Source organism: Sminthopsis crassicaudata, chromosome 2, assembly GCF_048593235.1.
Source record: "Sminthopsis crassicaudata isolate SCR6 chromosome 2, ASM4859323v1, whole genome shotgun sequence".
Lineage (NCBI taxonomy): Eukaryota > Metazoa > Chordata > Mammalia > Dasyuromorphia > Dasyuridae > Sminthopsis > Sminthopsis crassicaudata.
Window position 1 is genome coordinate 28,224,956 of NC_133618.1, and position 18,848 is coordinate 28,243,803.

General features: G+C 49.2%; 1 protein-coding gene across 3 annotated transcripts in view; it reads right to left on the reverse strand.

Moving 5' to 3' along the window:
* Positions 1-18,848, reverse strand: part of SFXN5 (sideroflexin 5) — a 203,896-nt gene that overhangs the window by 14,430 nt on the left and 170,618 nt on the right. Inside the window, exon 14 of one of the 3 annotated variants that reach the window (XM_074285547.1) lies at positions 1,396-1,479. The exons of the other annotated variants lie outside the window; for them this stretch is intronic. Coding sequence (XP_074141648.1) covers positions 1,411-1,479 — 69 coding nt within the window. The 3' untranslated portion in view covers positions 1,396-1,410. Of the gene's footprint in view, positions 1-1,395; positions 1,480-18,848 lie in introns of those variants that run through there. 3 annotated transcript variants of the gene reach the window in all.

Sequence of the window (18,848 nt, forward strand, 5' to 3'; positions counted from 1 at the left end):
GGACTATATTTTCCCCATTGTTTCCTTATTAGATTCAGCCCAATTTTTTTGGCCTATTGAGGTCTTTTGGGATTCTGCCTATCACTGTCCCAGCTCTGTGTCATTTAAAAATCTAAAAATGTTCAATATTCCTGGGAAACTCATAAAGCCTGAGACGCTCCACCCACCAGAAACCTCCTTTCAAGTCGAATTTGATCAAGATACTCCCAGGATCAAAAATTATTTATTGTATTATTTTCTATTGGATGAAAATAAATCTTCCCAGCCTAGCAGTTAAGGCTCTCCATAATCTGGTGCCCACCTGTCTTTGAGTCTTGTCCTTCATATTACTCTGCAAAGCCCTCCATTACAATCAACCAGTCAACAAACTAAGCACTGAGAATGCAAACACAATAGGGTAGCTCCTCCTGGAGCTTATATTCTATTGGGGGCAGACAACATAAACAAATCCTGTAAGCAAGGTTGTGCTGGAGCCAGCTCTCATCCTCTCCTGAACTGATTGTTATTTTCCAATATGAGCATTTATTTATACCTTGGAAATCAGTAAAAGCTACAAATTAGGGCTTGATTCATTGTTCTGATTGTCACTAAGAAAGTGAAGGAGAAATGTAAATGGTACAGATTAAATTTAAAAGTGTGTCCTGCTTGCATTTATTTTCCTGGAGAGCTAGTTGTTAAACATTTAGCAAAACACTCCTGGTCATAAGTAAATATAAGACATATACAAAGCAAATATAAGACTTGCATGGAATGAGGTTCCAGCAGCTAGGGTGGGGAAGTATATCAGAAAAAAATCTCCTGTAATAGATGGTTTTGGAGCTGAGTCCCCTCTGAATTCTGGATTTTACCTTTATAAAGGTTCTCAGTGGGTAGAATAGCTCGCTCTATAAAATGGGGCTAACCACACTTGTGGGGCCTACTACACAGAGGTACCATCATACTTAATGTAGTACCTAATTAAGTACCATAACACCTGGTGAGAGGAAACCACTCATTCAGCCTTAAAGTCATATAGAGGCAGCTAAGGAGAGAATAGTAGATAGAATGCTGGATCTAGAAATAGGAAGCCCAGAGTTCAAATTCTACCTCAGACATTCACTAGTTATCTGATTGCATTCAAGTCACTTATCTGCCTCAGTTTCTTCAATTGTAAAATCAATAAGCATTTATCAAGTACTTACTATGTGTCAGACACTGTGCTAAGCATTGAAGAGAATAATGGAGATTTAATTATTACAATGTTATAATAATAGAATAAAAATAGCATCTACCTTCCAGAATTGTTGTAAGAATATTTGTAATATGCTCTGCAAACCATAAGGTTCTATCTGGATGCCACCCATTATTATGACTATTGTTGTTGTGTTATACATAAGACATTACCAAGAATCCTTAGCAGATTTGCAGATATCACAAAGTGGGGCAGTTAGTTTGACACTGGGTAGCAATCAGGATCCCTGGATCATCGAGGTGGTTGGGCTGAAACCAGTGAAATGAGTTAGTAGAAATCAATGCAAAGATTTACATTTGAGTTCAAGAAATCAACTCCACAATTTCCCAAATGGTGGAAGACAGGGTTAGATGGCAGATTATCTGAAAAGGACTTGAAGGTTCTAGTGGACCACTGGCTCACAACGAATCAGTGGTCCCCAGAGGCCAACTTGGGTTCTATTGAGAAGAGAGCCTGCAGGAACAGGGAAGGAATTATCCAACTATACTCAGCCCTGGTTGGATCCTGTAACTGGAGTTCTGGCACTGCAGCTTAAGGAGGACAAAAATGAATTGGACACTGGTGGAGAGGCAGATTGTGAAAGGCATGGAGTCCATATCATATGCAGATCACTTAAAAGAGCTGGGGATGTGGAGAGAAAAAAGCTTAAGGGGACATGAGAATTATCACCAAGGTTTTGACAAAGAGGAATTAGATTTGGAGGAATGGGCGAGATGGTTACAGGAGGAATTTAGTCTTGACATCAGGAAAACTTTTTCACAATGAGTTGTTTAAATGAGGAACTGGCTCTCTGTTGGAGGGGTGAGCTTCCCCTCACAGGGGGTGGGGGTGGGGTTAAGCAAAAGCTTGTTGGTCATGCCATGGAAGGAATTTTAGTTCAGATGTAGATTGGACAAGGTAGCCAAGTATGAAGGTTTGGAAAGCTGGCCTTGTCCCTCATTCCTCGGGTGTCTCCACAGATTGCTGCTCAGCTGCCTGTCACCAGCATTGGCCCGGATGGTAAATGAACATCATGCAGGTAACTGGGGTCATGAGTGAGAGGCCGATGGGGAGCTGGCCTCCCTTTCCCCAGCCCCTCCAACCTTGAAATTGGTCCCCGGCCAGGCACTGAGACTATAAACATGCTATGTTGTCCCGTCTCTTCCCTGTGGAGTGATTTGGCTAATTGGAGTGAGGAAGTGTGTCACCTTTTGTGGGCTGGCGTGGGTTGGCAGACCAAATGGTGTTGTGGCCACAGTTGGGACTTAGAGAAGGAAGAAGGGAATGGGGGGGGGGGGAAGGGGGATGGGAGGGTTGGACAGGGCTTGGCCGTCCAGGTCAGGCATCCTCTGGTGTGAGGAGGAGGAAGAGAGGAAGCCCCAAACTAGGAGGCTGGGTGTGTGGGTAAGAGCGAGGATGGGCCCCCTGATTCCTGGAGAGTTAAAGGATCCCCAAATATGGGCTTAGACTTTGAAGGGAAATCAGCTGCAATGGCAGCTCCCTCAACACCTAATGTGTTCTCAGAAGGGATGGAAGGGAAGGTGGGAGTGCAGATCAGCCAGAGACTTGCTGGCAATGATGGGGAAAGTGCACAAAGTGGGGCAGGGGGGAAGATGGAGGGGATATTGTGTCACGTTTAAGTTACCAGGGAAGGGATCAGCTGAGGCTGCCAATAGTAGATTAGGGAAAAGTTTAGAGGGGAGGTTTCCCATGAGGGACACGGAGTCCCTTTCTGGAGCACCAACCATGATGCTGTCGTATTGCTGTTTGACCAGCTGTTTTCCCTGAAGAAAGAGGATGTAGGCAGAAATCTCGACCTGACTCTGGTTCATAGATTGGAAGCCTGAAGCCAAGGGTTCAAGGTAGACTGGGATCATAACATTTGGATTTGGTCCAGTCCCTTCATTTCAGGGATGAGGAAACTGGAGTCCAGAACAAGGAGGTTTTTGGTCAACATCCCTCGCGTTGCAGAATTGGAGTGAGACCCCAGGCCCACTACTTCTAATTCAGTACTCTACCCACGGGACCCCACTACTTCCAGCTGGAAAAGGGAAATAATAGCTCTCCTGTGTGCTTTAGACTTTCTTTGTGAGGGATTATTACTTATTCTTACAGAATCCTGTCATTTATTAGACAAGCCCTTTGCTTTCAGGCAGCTGAGCATCCCACCTGGGCTTAGATTCAGACATTCCCTTCTTACTTTGAAGGCTGCCAGAAATACAGCTATTCCAAGGCTTTTTTCAGCTGCCTGTCCCAAAGCTAGATCCCCTGGCTCATTTGGACCAACTGTTTCCCTTCCAGAGAACACTTTTTGTTTCTCTCCCACCCCTAAAATGACATTAAGGTTGCTGATCTGTGTATATACTGTTTCTTCTGGAAGACTGTAAAGTCCTTAAGGGCAAGCCTTTTTTTGTGGGGGTTCATCCTTCCTAGATCCAATCATATGTAGTAAAGAAACCTACCAAGTAAGTGTATACCTTGTCCAATTTTTATCTGAATCAAAACTCCTTCCAAGGCATGACTAACAAGCTTTTGCTTAATCCCATCCTTACCCCCAGGAGATATAAATAAAAAATTGAGGCTGTGCTAAATGATCCCTTTATGAGCTGAAGACAAATCCTTTGAGGAAACCAGATGAAAACAACATCATTAGTCAAAGAGTGGTATCTTCAAGAGAACTCAAAAAGTCAGTTCAGGAGATTCAAAGAGGAACCTCAATCCCGATTAGGAAAGTAAAAGATTCTATGAAAAGCTCATATGGAGCTGGATGGGGTGGCTGGGTCCAGGGCTGAGCAGAGAGAGAGCCCCCTGTAAAAATCTACACAATTATACATGAGCACTGGGGCTCTGCTGTTTTGGTGGGTGAGCACTTCTCCCTGACCAACATTGCAGATCCCTCCCTCCAATCTCCTTAACCTCATTGCCCTGGGGCCTCTGCTATTCTGGTGGGTGACCACTTCTTCTAGACAACCCTAACTACTATTTTTCACTTTATTCTCTACTCTCCAACTGCCTCTGCTCAGCGCTCTCATTCTCTCCTCGGCATCTGGAACCATAAATCATCATCAAATCAGCTCTGTCATTGTTCCTGGATGGATATTATCAATCTACTCCCCCTGGTAAACTCAAGGACCAGACTCCTTCACCACCACCACTGTTTGCGTGATGTCTCCTCTACTGGAATGTGAGATGTATCCTCGGGTCTTAACACAGTGCTTGCATACAGTCAGCACTTCATAAATACTCTCATTCCTTCATTGCTAGTCTGTGCCAGGCCCTGCACTAAGACACTGGAGATACAAAGAAAGGCAAAAGACAGTGTCTGTTCTGGAGGAACTCACAATCTAATTGCAGAAACAACAAGCAAACAAGTCACATACAAGATTAATAGGAGATAATTGGCAGAAGGAAGGCACTAATTTAAGAGAGGTGGAGGAAGAGACAGGAAGGGATTTTAGTTGGGACTTTAAGGAAACCAGGGAGGTTAGTGGTCAGAGCAGAGAAGGGGGGATGTTCCAGGCATGGAGAAAATACCTGCAGCAAGACACGAGCGTCTTGTTCATGAGACAATCGGGAAGCCAGAATCACTGGATTGAAGAGAATGGGGTGAAGAGTAAGGTATAAGAAGACTGGAAAGGTAGGAGGGGGCTAGGTTAAAAAAGACCTTGAATGCCAAACAGAGCATTTTGTATTTATTTTTGGAGGCAATAGAGAGCCACTAGAGTTTATTGAGTTGGGATGGTGTGTGGATAACATGATCAGATCTGCATTTTAGGAAAACCACTTCAGTGTCTGAGTAGAGGATAGGCTGAAGTGGGGAGAGACTTGAGACAGGCTGACCACTCCTCTTTCTCTCTTTCCCTTCTCCCCTAGAATCTGGCAATAGCCCAGGCATGAGGTGTTGAAGGTCTGCATGAGAAGAGAGGAGAGTATACTTGAGAGATGCTGCAGGAGTGAAATCTAGGAGAAATGTTGCAGAGGGGAAATCTACAAGAGATATTATAGAGGAGAAATCTAGGAGAGATGTTGCAGAGGGGAAATCTACAAGAGATATTGTAGAGGAGAAATCTACAAGAGATATTGCAGAGGAGAAATCTACAAGAGATATTGCAGAGGAGAAATCTACAAGAGATATTGCAGAGGAGAAATTTAGGAGAGAGGTTGTGGAAGTGAAATCTAAGAGGGACGCTGCAGAGGTGAAATTGACAAGCTGTGGTGCCATATTGGACATAGGAGTGAGAGCTAGGAAGGAGATCAGGATGCTGTCTAATTTGGGAGCCGAGGGACTTGGGAGGATGGTGTTTCCTTCTACTAGGAATAGAGAAGGTAGGAGAGGGGACACGGTTTGGGGGAAAGATGATGAGTTTTGTTTTGGACATGTCGAGCTGCAGATGATCACTGGACTCCTAGTTGGAGATGTCAGAAAGGCATTTAGAGATGTGAGCTTGGAGGCAGAGATGTCGGGCAGGTAGGGGAAAGCTAAGAATCCTTAGCCCAGAGATGATAATGGACTTCGTGGGAGCAGAGCTCACCAAATGGCTTTCCTTTTCTGTCCCTCAATTTCTTCCCGTTGTCACAGTGGAAAAAGTAGTGACTTTGGACTCAGTTGACCTGGTCTCTGATTCTCACTGCAGTGTGATCTTAGGCCAGTTATACAATCTTGCTGGGGCTCAGTTTCCTCCTTTGTAAAATGTTTTGAGATCCCTTCCAGCTGTAGCCCTCTGATCCTGTGAGGCCCAGGAAGGGTTAACACGGGACTGTTTGGGGATGTTAGGCCTTCCCTCTGACTTCTGGTTCGGGCTGGGGGAAAGCTGCTGTTAGGAATGTTTGGGGCTGCCCCCTACCCTCCCACCCCCACCCCAGCGCACGCACACCTGCACTATCCTAGATGGATAGTTTACATTTTTGAACGTGGAGCTGAGGTGTGAAGGCATAAACAGGAAACCAGATCCCTACCACCCCGAGCCCCCTCAGAGCCCCCTTCTCCCAGGATTTTACCACTACAAAGAGCTTCCTTCTCACCTGTCCTGCTGTTGCTTTCTCTGCTGCCTTTGTCAAAAGCTGATGATGGGGGTGGGGGTGGGAATGGGGGCCCAGAATTCTGAGTGACCCTGAAAAAAAATCTCTCTTAGGTCCCTGCTCTTCCCAGGTGGGGATGGCCTCTGGGGTAGGGGGAAAGGAGGGAGGAGTGGCAGGGAGAGCCCAAAGCCTCCCTCCTCAAGGGCATGCTTGGAAAAGATCTTGGAGCTGGGGGACACAGATAGGCCCCAGCTTTAGGGAAAGAATATTGGTACCTGTGCCTGCCACTTCTGAGTTCTGCTTCTTTCTGCCTGTGTGACCGAAACATCTGTCATTGATCCTGCTCTGGGCCTCTGCTTTCTCCTCCATTAAATGGGAGGGTTTGGGCTGTACGAACTCCAAGGCCACTTCTAAAATCTGTATTCTGAGAGGTCATGGGCCTGATCCCTTCACTTTACGAGAAACTTGTCTAGAGAGGGAGACATGAGAGGGAGACATGACTTCGTCATGTCCTGTGGAAGAGAACAGCTCCAATAGCTGATATGTTTATAGAGCTTTAAGATTTGGCATTTTATCTATTTCATATCATTGGATTTTCACAAGCCATAATCATAATTATTAGTAATAATAATAACAACTAACATTTGTGTAGCACTTACTATGTACCATGCACTGTGCTAAGTTAGCACTATACAATTATTTCATTGTATCCTGAGGAGACAAGGAAACTGAGACAAATAAAGTTTGAGTGACTGGCGCAGTCACATGACTGGAAAAAGTTAGGGATGGATCCCTTCCGAGGGCAGGACCAGTGCTCTCTCCCCCAGACCACCCTGCCCCACTGGATCCCGAGCCAGGAGGCCTGAGGTGGAGTCCCAGCCCAGATATTTCTTGGAGGGATGATCCTGGCTGGGTCATTGCCCTTTTCTGATCTTCTGTAGGGGGGTGGAGGTAGGGAGAATAATGTCTATACTATCCACCTCCCAAAGGAGAAAAGTGCTCCAGGAACAACAAAATGCTATAAAGTGTGAACAGCCATAAACCATGTGCTCTGAATCAGCAGGGAGCTGGAGCCCACTCCCAGGTGTGCCCCCTCTTCTCCTGACTGCTCTTCAGGACAGAAAACATACACATGTGCTATATGTACATACATACACACACATTTACACACACTCTTACATATACAAACACATACACAAACACCCAACTACATATTTACACATACTTACACATATACACACAGAGAAACAGACACACTTTTGCACATGTGCACATGCATAGTTATACACACAAACATGCTTATACACATAAACACACATAAAAATCATTCACACATATCATGCACAAGCACAATATATTCACACTTACACATATACATACAGAGAAACACAGAAACATGTACACTCACACAATGCAAGGTGTACATACACTTATACATACAAACACAATACATATACATATTCTTACACACACACATACACAAAACACTCGTATATACATACATACCACAAACACCCACACTTATACATGTACACATTGTGTATAAACACAATACACACTCACATACACAAATACAACATACATACATAAACTTATACACAAAAATACTCATACATACTCTTACACACATACCACACAGAAACACAATACATTTACACACAGAGACATGTACACTCACACAATGCAAGGTGTACATACACTTATACATACAAACACAATACATATACATATTCTTACACACACACATACACAAAACACTCGTATATACATACATACCACAAACACCCACACTTATACATGTACACATTGTGTATAAACACAATACACACTCACATACACAAACACAACATACATACATAAACTTATACACAAAAATACTCATACATACTCTTACACACATACCACACAGAAACACAATACATTTACACACAGAGACATGTACAATCACACTTACATACACACATAATATACTCATACACACAAACACACACTCATCCACACATATACCCCCATATTCAGAAACACTCATTTACATACACGCCAATACAATCACACACATACACATACATTCTTACCCAAAGAAACACACTCCCCCACACACTAGACCTGCCACTGCTATGGGCTTTAAGGTGGTTCAGTGGAAAGGTCACAATTGGGGGTCAGATCTTGGCTTTGGCACTACCAGGGTGACTCTGGGCTCAGTTTCTTCCTCTGAAAAATGACAGGATTGGAGTTAATTGGTAACCTGCTAGGTCCCTTCTGGCTCTGGGTCTGTGGGCCCCATTCTCCTGTGCACACTCACAACCCAAACCACTGGACTCTTCAAAAGCTGGATATCCTGGGAAAGCAGCAAGGGACATGTATCCCAAGGGAGAATGGGAAAGCCCAGTTTGGGTGGGGGGGTGACCTTTCCCAAAGAAGGAGGAGAGGAGGCAGGCCTCCGGCTCTGGAAACAAGGCATCCTCTCATGGGCCTCCCGGGCTCTTGTTTCACACCGGCTGAGTGTGGCCGGGCCAGATTCCTGAGGCTCCCCCAAGAATGTCTGCATGGGGGGCACCGGATGCCTCCAAGACCAGGGGCAGGGGAGGGGGAGATATGGCCTCGGGGCCTCCTGACAGCTGACCAGAGAACCCTTCCCCGGGCCTCCTTTCTCAAGTATGAGAGGAATGTGTGAGGGTCACTTGACGAAAAACCAAACAAAATAAAACACGAGCAAAGCAAAATGGCTCTAAGCTGGATGGGCAGGAGAATTTCCTAGGGATGTTCCTGAGCCAGGTGCATGGGGGAGGGGGAGAAGGGCTGGCTACTGAAGTGGGGCTGTCACCTCACAGATAACATCTTCTCAGAGGTGTCCTCGAGAGGAAGGCTGGAGTGCACGTGTGTCTTTGTGTGTCCCCGGAGTGAGTGTGTCTGTGTGTGTGTGTCTTTGTGTGTCCCTGGAGTGTGTGAGTGTGTGTGTGTGTGTGTGTGTGTGTGTGTGTATGAAATTTGTGTGTGTGTGAGTATGTGTGTGAGTGTGTGTGGTGGGCAGAAGGTGGGGGGGAGCCCTTACCTAGGGGTTCTAGAATCCAAGTTTCTCAGACCTCAAGCTAGAATTGTGGGTCAGAGGTCTAGTTTAGTAGTATCAAACTCAACGGAAAGATGCTTCCTGCTGCTCAGAAAATGATGAAATAACACTATCTATGCTTTGCCCTATCTTTATTTTGTTAGCCATTTCCCAATTGCACTACAATTGGGGCAATCCAGAGTGTCAGGGCTCACAGGTGGCCCTGGGGGCTCCCAGTTTGACAACAGGGATGTGATTCAAGCTCCTATTTTTACCAATGAGCTTTTCCTTGACCCTTCAAACTCTCTCATCACTTCTTTCTTCCTTTTCACTGCTAATAAACTTGAAAAAGCTAACTCTACCCACTCTCTCCACTTCTTCACTGCCCAAAGACAGACAGAAAGCCCCATTGGTCAGAAAGGAAAAATGACTGCCCACAGCTTGTCTTCTTAATCTGATTCTACTAAGTAGTAGAGGGGGAGATGGGGAGCAGAGGTGGGGGATGGGGGAAGCACTCTAAGAGATGGACAGGAAGAGTCCCTAGCCTTCCTGCTCCCTACTAGGGGGAGATTCATGGTCCTTTGATGTTACTCATCTAAAGAAACAAATTCAGCCAAGCTCTTTCCAATGGCTTTCTCTCCCCACTCCACTCTTAAAGCTCCTTTTTCAGGGGCTGCTGAATCCAAAGGTCATTTCCTCAACATCCTCCTTGACCCCTCTGCAGCTTTGGACAAGGGCTATCACTTCTCTCCAGCGGACAGTCTCTCTTCTTGGCTAGAGAGATACAAGGGCACTTTTGGTTCCTTTTCCTCCAACCATTCCCAGACTTCTAATTCTAGCCTACATCCACCTGGATGTTCCAAAATTGTCTCAAACTCAATATGGCCAGGACCAAACCTGTTGTTGTTACTCCGAAATATTCTCCTTTGCCTGACTTCACTATTATTTTCTATATCATCATCTGGTACAGTTGAAAGAACCAAAGGACCTAGGTTCAAATCTTGGTCTTGTCACTACCTAGGTGACCCTGGGCCTCAGTTTCCCCATCTATAAAATGGAGAGAGTAAACCTAATGGCCTCTGAGGCCCTTTCCAACTCTAGTTCTAGGATCCTATGATATTTCTTATTGGTCTCTCATGTTTGAATGGTTCTTTCCCTCTTCCCTTTCTCTCACCTCTCAATTCAATCAGTGACCAAGTGGGCCTAATCCCCATCTCTTCTCTACTTCCACTTCCATCTTCTTCATAAAAGCCCTCATCAGTATCCATTTACATGAGCCTCCTGCCTTCATTCTTGCTTCTATTTCTCATGCTCTTTCTAAAACACTCTTTCTCAGGCAGAGGACGGTCATTCATCCTCCCCCAAATCTTTAGGAGCTCCCCTTTGCCTCCAGGTTAAAGTCCCCTTTCCCGGCACTGGAGGCTCTGTATAATGTGGGGTCACTTTAGCTTTTCTGTCTCGTCCATCTCCCACCACTGTCTTCCACACACTTTATGTCACAAACAAGCTGGACTTTTCTCTCCCCAGAACATGTCACCCCTCTCCTACATGCACATCTTTGCTCACACTGTGATTAAGATGCTTCCTTCCCTCTTGCTCTTTGTTTATAGTTTATTGGTCCTAGGTAGTGATGGGGATAAAGAATCTCCTCTTGCACTTAATCAAAAAAAATCTAAATCAATAAATCTGGGAGGGGAAGCTGAAGCAGAGGGGCAGCTAGGTGGCACAATAGGAAGAGCACCAGCCCTGAAGTCAGGAGGACGCAAGTTCAAATGTGACTTCAGACACTTAATACTTCCTAGCTGTGTGACCCTGGGCAAGTCACCTTATCCCAATTGCCTCAGCAAAAATACACACACACACACACACACACAGAGAGAGAGAGAGAGAGAGAGAGAGAGAGAGAGAGAGAGAGAGAGAGAGAGAGAGAGAGAGAGAACCCAACTATTGCCTCCTCCATGAAGCCTCACCTGATTCCACTCCCCATCCCCAAGTCATTAACAACTTTCTCTATTCCTCACATAGCATGTGGGTTAGCTGTAGTTTTCAGTGGGGATCCCATTTGGGGTTTTCTCTGTGACCTCATTTAGGGTCTTCTTGGCAAAGATAATGCAGTGGTTTGCCATTTCCTTCTCCAATTCATTTTATAAATGAGAAAACCAAGTGACTTGCCCAAGGTCATGCAGCTGGGAAGTGTCCAAGGCTGGACTGATCTCAATCTTTCTGCCTCCAGGTCTGGCACTCTGTGTCCCCCCGCTGCCTCTTGCACTATTTACAATGTAAAGCTCCTCCTGGGCAAGGCTTGTCACCTGGCTGGACTACAGCCTGATGAAGGCAGGAGATTTATCCTCTGTGATAAGCGTTGCCTTCATGCAATGCACTCAGCTAAGTAGCTGTCTCACGAGAGAAGGCCCAATGTGTGGGAATCCTCTGAGCGACAGGAGAGCGGCCTTTTGTCTGAGGATTCCAAGGCTCGTGGTGATGTCTGGAAGTAGGAAGGGTTGGGATATGTTTAAGGGAGACAGAAAAACTTGATTTAGCCACAAAGTAGGAACTTAATAAATGATTAGCAAGTGTTGGACATAGTGGGATCGAGAGATCTTCTACCTGTCACTACCTTCAGGACTGTGGCCAAATCCCTTCATCTCTACTGGCCTCTCCAACTGCAAAAAAAGGAAACTGGATTAGATGACCTCGGAGGTCATCGGAGGTCGGAGACCCTATCAGCTCTGGAACTTAGAATTTCTTTGTGCCTCAGTTTCCTACCTTTGTTAAATAAGGGGGAGAGCCTGGGAGTCTAATAAGGTCCCTTATTTTCTATGTTTAGGCTTCTCCTCTGTGGGTTGGCCTGAGTTTCTGCCTTTCTCTTGGAGTACCTCTTGGTATGGAGCTCCCTCACAGTCAATGACTGTCTCTCCATGCCTTAGTTTCCCCATTTGCCTAGGGACATCTTGGTCCCTGCTCACCTTCTGCCTCAAAGCTAGTGTGAGGATAGAATCCTGCCTCCCTGCCTCGGTTTCCCCATCTCCCAGATGTACATCCTGGTCCCTACTCACCCTCTGCCTCAAAGTTAGTGTGGGGATAAAAATCAGGTCTTCCTGCCTCGGTTTCCCCATCTGTCAGTTGGACATCTTGGTCCCTGCTCACCCTCTTTCTCAAAGCTAGTGTGAGGATAAAATCAGGTCTTCCTGCCTCGGTTTCCCCATCTGTCAGATGGACATCTTGGTCCCTGCTCAACTTCTGCTTCAAAGCTAGTGTAAGGATAGAATCCTGCCTCCCTGCCTCAGTTTCCCATCTGCCAGATGGGCATCTTGGTCCCTGCTCACCCTCTGCCTCAAAGCTAGCATGAGGATAGAATCCTGCAGTAGATGGGGGAGGACTTGGGGAATGAAGAAAACAGCTCATTCTATAAAAATGGCTTTCCTGTGGCTGCTTTGGCTGAGAACCCGGGCTCCTCCTCCCCTCTGGATCTGGCCCTGCATCCTCTTCCTCCCGGCTTCTTCCCTGTCCCTCGCTGTCACCTCTCAGGCCTGAATTCTCTCCTGCTGCATTCAGCTCGGGGACGCTGTGCTATATTGGGGCTGAAAGGACCCAGTGGGGGCCCTGGAGAGAGGAGCAGGGATGATGGAGGGAGACTGGGAAGCTGAGACTCCACGGGGGAGGGGGAATGGAGGGGGTAACCCCCAGACCCCTAGCCCAGCTCTCAGCACTGAGTGGCACTGCCCCCCTGAGCCCAACCCAGAGGGGGGTGCATGGGGGGGGGGGCGGATTGCTGCACAGGCAATGTGACAGGCGGCGTTGGAGTAGCTGCTGTCCCCACATGGGTTTGCTGTTCCAATCCGTCCCCTCCCGGGGGGTACTGTGGGCAAACTCCAAGAAAGCAGCGGGCGGGGAACACGGCAGATTTCTGATGGCAAAAATAGCCCACTTTGCAGTTCATTGGTGATTGATTAAAACAACAGAAAAGAAGGACCCCAAACAAACATTTTCAAACAAAAGTCAAGATGGCTTGGGGTGCTGGGGGGGGAAGCGGTGGCCATCTAAGTCTCCGTTGGCAGATGGGAGGGACTGGGTCCTGGACCCACCTAACCTCCCCAGCCTCCCCCATGTCCCACCTGGGGATGCTTTCTCTAGCTACAAGGAAAGGTGTGGAAATGATTCTCCCCATTTGGTGGAGGAAGCCCGGGTCACATGATCAGCCAACCCCCTCAAACCCAGGGCCTGACTCCTTGTGTTAAGGGATGGCAGGCTAAAGCCCGGACCTTGGAGGAGCCCCAGGTGGAGGCAGCAATGTCCCCACACACATATACACACAAATGCCAACAAGATATCTGCAGAACAACATGGCGGCCGTGCTGGTAAAGACCATGGAGACTGGCTAGAGGGCAGTTCCAGGGGATGTGGCTGAGTGGGGAGGGCTGGCCGGAAGACCCAGGGTCTGGCTCTGTGCTGGACTCTGAGGACTTGGTAGGGCTCCCAAAGCTCCCCTAGAGGAAGGGAGAAAACACAGGGGGACATTCCCACCAAGTGTACCCATGGCCCCTTGGCCAATCTGGAGGTCCAGCAAAGTCAACCATGTGGGGTCAATTATTCTGGGAAGAGGAGAGGAAGGGGAGGCTGAGGGGAGATCATTGGAAGAGAGCTCCCTCCCTCCCTTGAGAGGGCACCATCACTCTATTCTGTTACGTGGTCACCCAGCATGGCGGCTGGCAATGGGCAGGCAAGGGGAACCGAGCAGATGGGCACTTAGTGTGGTACTACGGAGAGAGGAAGGGATCGATGGCTGGCACAATGACAGCCCCGATTCTTGCTTCCTGGGGACCCTGGAGCCAGACCTCTTTGAGCCTCATCTACAGCGTGACCACGAAGGCCTCTTCCAGACTGAAATCCATAGTCCTATGACCTGAGTTCAAATCCTAACCTCTGCTGCTTTCAACTCCCTAGGCCTCAGTTTCCTTATTTGTAAAAAAAGAGGGAGTTGGTTACGATGCCCTTGAAGGTTCCTTTCAGTTGTAGCTCTCTGAGGCTTTGTACCAAGCAGAGGGAGGGGGAGTTGCACAGGGTAGGCTGCAGAGGGCACAAGGACAGAAGAAGGAGGGGACAGGGAAGCCAGGGAACTCTGGGAAGAGCTGATTAAGGATTTTCCTGGGAGCCCCCAAGCTGCAGGTGGTGAATTTGCTGCCTTGCTTTTCTTCCTCTCTGGTGCCTTTTTTTTTTTTTTTTTTGCAAGCAAGGTGTTCCACAGATGCCAGGGCCAGGGGCACAGGGTGGGGAGGGAGGGCAGATGAGGTGTCAAAGGAAGGCCAAAGGGCATGAGCAGAAGAGCCCCCATGATGAACAAACAGGCTTAGCAGGAAGCAGCCCTTTGTGAGCCTGTGAACCCACCCCCGCCCCCACTGGAGAACAGCTGGTACAGGTAGAGCTCTAGATACTTTACACACAAACGCACACACTCACACCCTCTCACACTCACACACACACACACTCCCTTCTCATATGACACTGTGTCACGGGGCTCTAGGACTAGATAAATGGGGGGAAACATCAATGGTCTTTATTTCTCAACCACACGCCAGACTGGGCTTTATGCTTAGAGAGAACTTTTCCATGCATGATCTCATTCAATCCTCCCAAAGACATTCTAAGTCAGTAGTAAGAATATTATCCCCATTAAATAGATGATGAAACTGAGGCTCAGAGAGAATAAATAGATGGCCAACATCATGTAGCTGGTAAACTGGGCCTCCAATGCACGTCTCTACCCGTCCTTCCCCTGGACACCAGGATTTCTCTCTGGGAAATTCCAAGGATGGGCATCTACCCATCTTCTGTCCAGAGTGTCTACGACCTTTCCGGGTAGTCAGAGGGTCAGAGATCTAGCACTGAAGAGAATTTAAAAGGCCACTTGGTTCATCCTCCTGTCTTACGCGTACCTGGTGTTCCTAGTCCTCCCTGCCCTCCTTGGCGGAAGCAGCCTCAGGTGACGGAGTCCTGGGGTCCCTGTGCTCATTCTAACTCTCTGTATAACTGTGTTCAAGGCTCCAAATCATAACTGATAGCTATGTTGGACATTAAGGTTTTCCACCAAAAAAAAAACAAAAAAAAACCAAACCCTTTCAAGAATCTCATGACAATTTTGTGAGGCAAATGCTATTGCAATTTTCACCATCATTTAACAAATGAGGAAACTGAGGCAGGGAAAGGTTAAATGAGGAAACCGAGGCAGGCCCAAGATTTGAGCCCAGGTCTAATACTGTCTCCATCATACCTGCCGCGCCCCCCCCCCCCCCTCCCCGGTTTTCTGGGCTCATTTCCCCTAATCTTTAATGCTCTAGTCTCTAAAAGCAATAGACCTCTGCCGGACTTCCCCTCCCAGCCTGCCTTGCCCTTAGGCTCAGGGTGGAGCTTAAATAAGACTGCTCTGTCTCTCCCAGGCCGCTCTGTCTCTGTCTCTCCCAGGCCGCTCTGTCTCTCCCTGGCCGCTCTGCCTCTGTCTCTCCCAGGCCGCTCTGTCTCTCCCAGGCCGCTCTGTCTCTCCCTGGCCGCTCTGCCTCTGTCTCTCCCAGGCTGCTCTGTCTCTGTCTCTCCCAGGCTGCTCTGTCTCTCCCAGGCCGCTCTGTCTCTCCTGGCCGCTCTGTCTGTCTCTGGCTGATCTGTCCTTCCCTAGTGGATCTCTTTCCCTCGCTGGCCTGTCTCTCTTTCTCTTGCTGGTTTATCTCTTTCCAGCTGCTCGGTCTCTCTTCCCAGCTCCCCCGGACCCCGGGCCTGGCCTGTCTGTAGAGTTAAGGGCCCCCTCAGAGACCGTCTACCTAGTCATCTACAATGCGCTCGTTTTGCAGATCCAGTCACCGAGCGGCCGCCTCAGCTCCCCGGGGGCGGGGGCGACCAGGCCGGAGACAGTTCCGCGAGGCCGGGCTGGCGGCGGCGCCTTCTCCCCGCCCCTCCCCGCCCCCCCCTCGGCCAGGGCCGGTTCCCGCCCGGCGGGCGGCCCGGCCGCATCCTCCTCTCTCCCTCTCTCTCGTCCGGGGACAAAAGCTGCCTTTTTCACTGTGGACACATCCCCCCGCGCCGAAGCAGCTAATTATTGACAGTTGGTGAAGAGGAGATTTCACTTTTTCCTCCTGTTAAACTGCGCCTAATTAGTCATTACAGCGTGTGCGAGCGCGGGCCCGGCCGCCCGCCGGCCGCCGCTCCCCCGCGCCGAGCGCCGCTCACGGAGCCTCATTAACCTTCGCCAGTTCTCCCGCAGCCTGCCAACGCGACGGAGACGAAAACAGATTGTCAAACAATGGTTCGGCCTGGGAGCTGCTCTCCGGGCTCCGCGGCCCCGGAGCTCCCGGGGGATCGCGGGAAACGGGGGCGGGGCCCAGAGCCGGAGACCGGAGAGAGCCGGGCCGCCGAGACTCAGACCGGGAGGGAAAAGGCAGCAGAGAGGGGCGTGGGGAGGGGAGGCGTGGGAACGGAGAGGGGGAGAGACACGCAGGAGAGGGGGAGGGGAGGGGAAGGGGAGAAGAGGGGGGGGAGACACACCGGAGAGGGGGAGGGGAGGGGAAGGGGAGAAGAGGGGGGGAGAGACACACCGGAGAGGGGGAGGGGAGGGAAAGGGGAGCAGTGAGGGGGAGAGACACACCGGAGAGGGGGAGGGGAGGGGAAGGGGAGCAGAGAGGGGGAGAGACACACCGAGAGGGGGAGGGAAAGGGAAGCAAAGAGGGGGAGAGACACACCGGAGAGGGGGAGGGGAGGGGAGGCGTGGGAACGGAGAGGGGGAGAAACACGCAGGAGAGGGGGAGGGGAGGGAAAGGGGAGCAGAGAGGGGGAGAGACACACCGGAGAGGGGGAGGGGAGGGAAAGGGGAGCAGAGAGGGGGAGAGACACACCGGAGAGGGGGAGGGGAGGGAAAGGGGAGCAGAGAGGGAGAGAGACACACCGGAGAGGGGCATGGGGAGGAGAGACTCGAGGAACAGAGGCACAAGCAGAGAGAGGGAGAGACACGGAGACAGGTTTGGGGGAACAGAAACTTGAGAGGAAGGGAACAGAGGGACTAAGAGAGATGCAGGGCCAGAGAAGATGGGATCCGGGAGAGGGATGGGGCAGGCTTTTCGGGGAGACATAGAGAATAAAGACTGAGAGATGGATAAGCAGAGACAGCAGAGACATAGACCAGCAAGGGAAGAGACAGACCATCAAGGGAGAGTGACAGAGCAGCTAAGGAAGAGACAGAGCAATTAGGGAGAGACAGATCGGCTAGGGAGAGAAAGATAAATCAGTTATGGAGAGAGACCAGCTAGTCTTGATGGGGGGGAGCAGGCTGAGAAAGAGAAGACAGAGATAAGGGGCAGAAACAGAGAATAGAGTTTGGGGGGAAAGGCTGAGAATGAAGAGAAGAGAGGATTGGGAAGATAGAGAGCCCAGAGAGACATGGGGAAGAGAGCAAACACAGGAGTAGGGAAGACACAGAACAGAAGGGTGGGAAAGGGAAGAACATTGAGGAAACAGATAAGAAACTGAGGAAAGGAGAGCTAGTGAATAGGTGTACAAGAGAGGGAACATAATTTGAGGAAAGATGCAATTATTTGAGAAGTGGAGGGGGGAGGGAGGAAAGAAGAGAGGGAAGGAGGGAGAAGAAGACAGGGAGAGGGAAGAGAGACAGATCACTAGGGAGAGAAACCAGCTAGGGAAGAGAGACAGATCACTAGGGAGAGACAGACCAGCTAGGAAAGATGGAAAAGGAGAGAGAGGGGGAGAGGGAGAGGGAGAGGGAGAAGGAGGGAGGGAGGGAGGCACTGAAAACAAAGAGATGGGGAAAGCTAGAGATAGAAACAGCATCAGACAGAATGGTAGTGGGAGAAGAGAAGAGAGACAGAGACACACACACAGATGAAAAGACAGAGACTGAACCTGTCAGGAACAGTCAGAAAGTCCCAGACAGGCAAGAGCCGGGATCAGGCTGAGCCAAGCCTGCTGCTCAATCTGGGGTTCTATGACAAATGTGGCCAAAGGTGAGGAGTTGGTAGACTATTGCGGTGAGGGCCTTAGGCTGAGGCAGGAGCAGAGCAGAGGGATGCTGCCAAGGGACTGATGGAGGATACATGTCCTTCTCCTTTCTGTTCCCTGAAAGGGAACTGGGTTTGCTAGCATGGGTGGAGGGGGAGAGAGACTGGAGCGCTGACATTACTCATCTAAGCACCCAATCCGCCATGGTCCTCGTCCTGTGCTATGACTGCCCCATGCCTGGCCCGCCCAGCACAGCTTCTTCCCCACAGAGTTAGGGTGAGTGCCTAGAAGGACCTTCTACCTGTCGGATACTCTAAGGTCCCAAAGCCTAACGGGCCTTCTTGGGGTAGGACAGGAAATCGGGGAGAGATGGCAACTTTCTCAGCGCCTTCATCAGGGTATTTCTGGGAGCACCGGATCAAGCTCCTACCATCCTCTCCCCTGCCCCCAAGGGGCTCAAATCTCCCAAGAGCTGCCTCTTTGTCCATATATCTTTTCCTAGCCTCGAATGGCCTCCTTACTGCCTCATCAGGGGAATTTCACTTAAAAGAAAAATAGCTTGAGAAGTGTGTGGGGGCA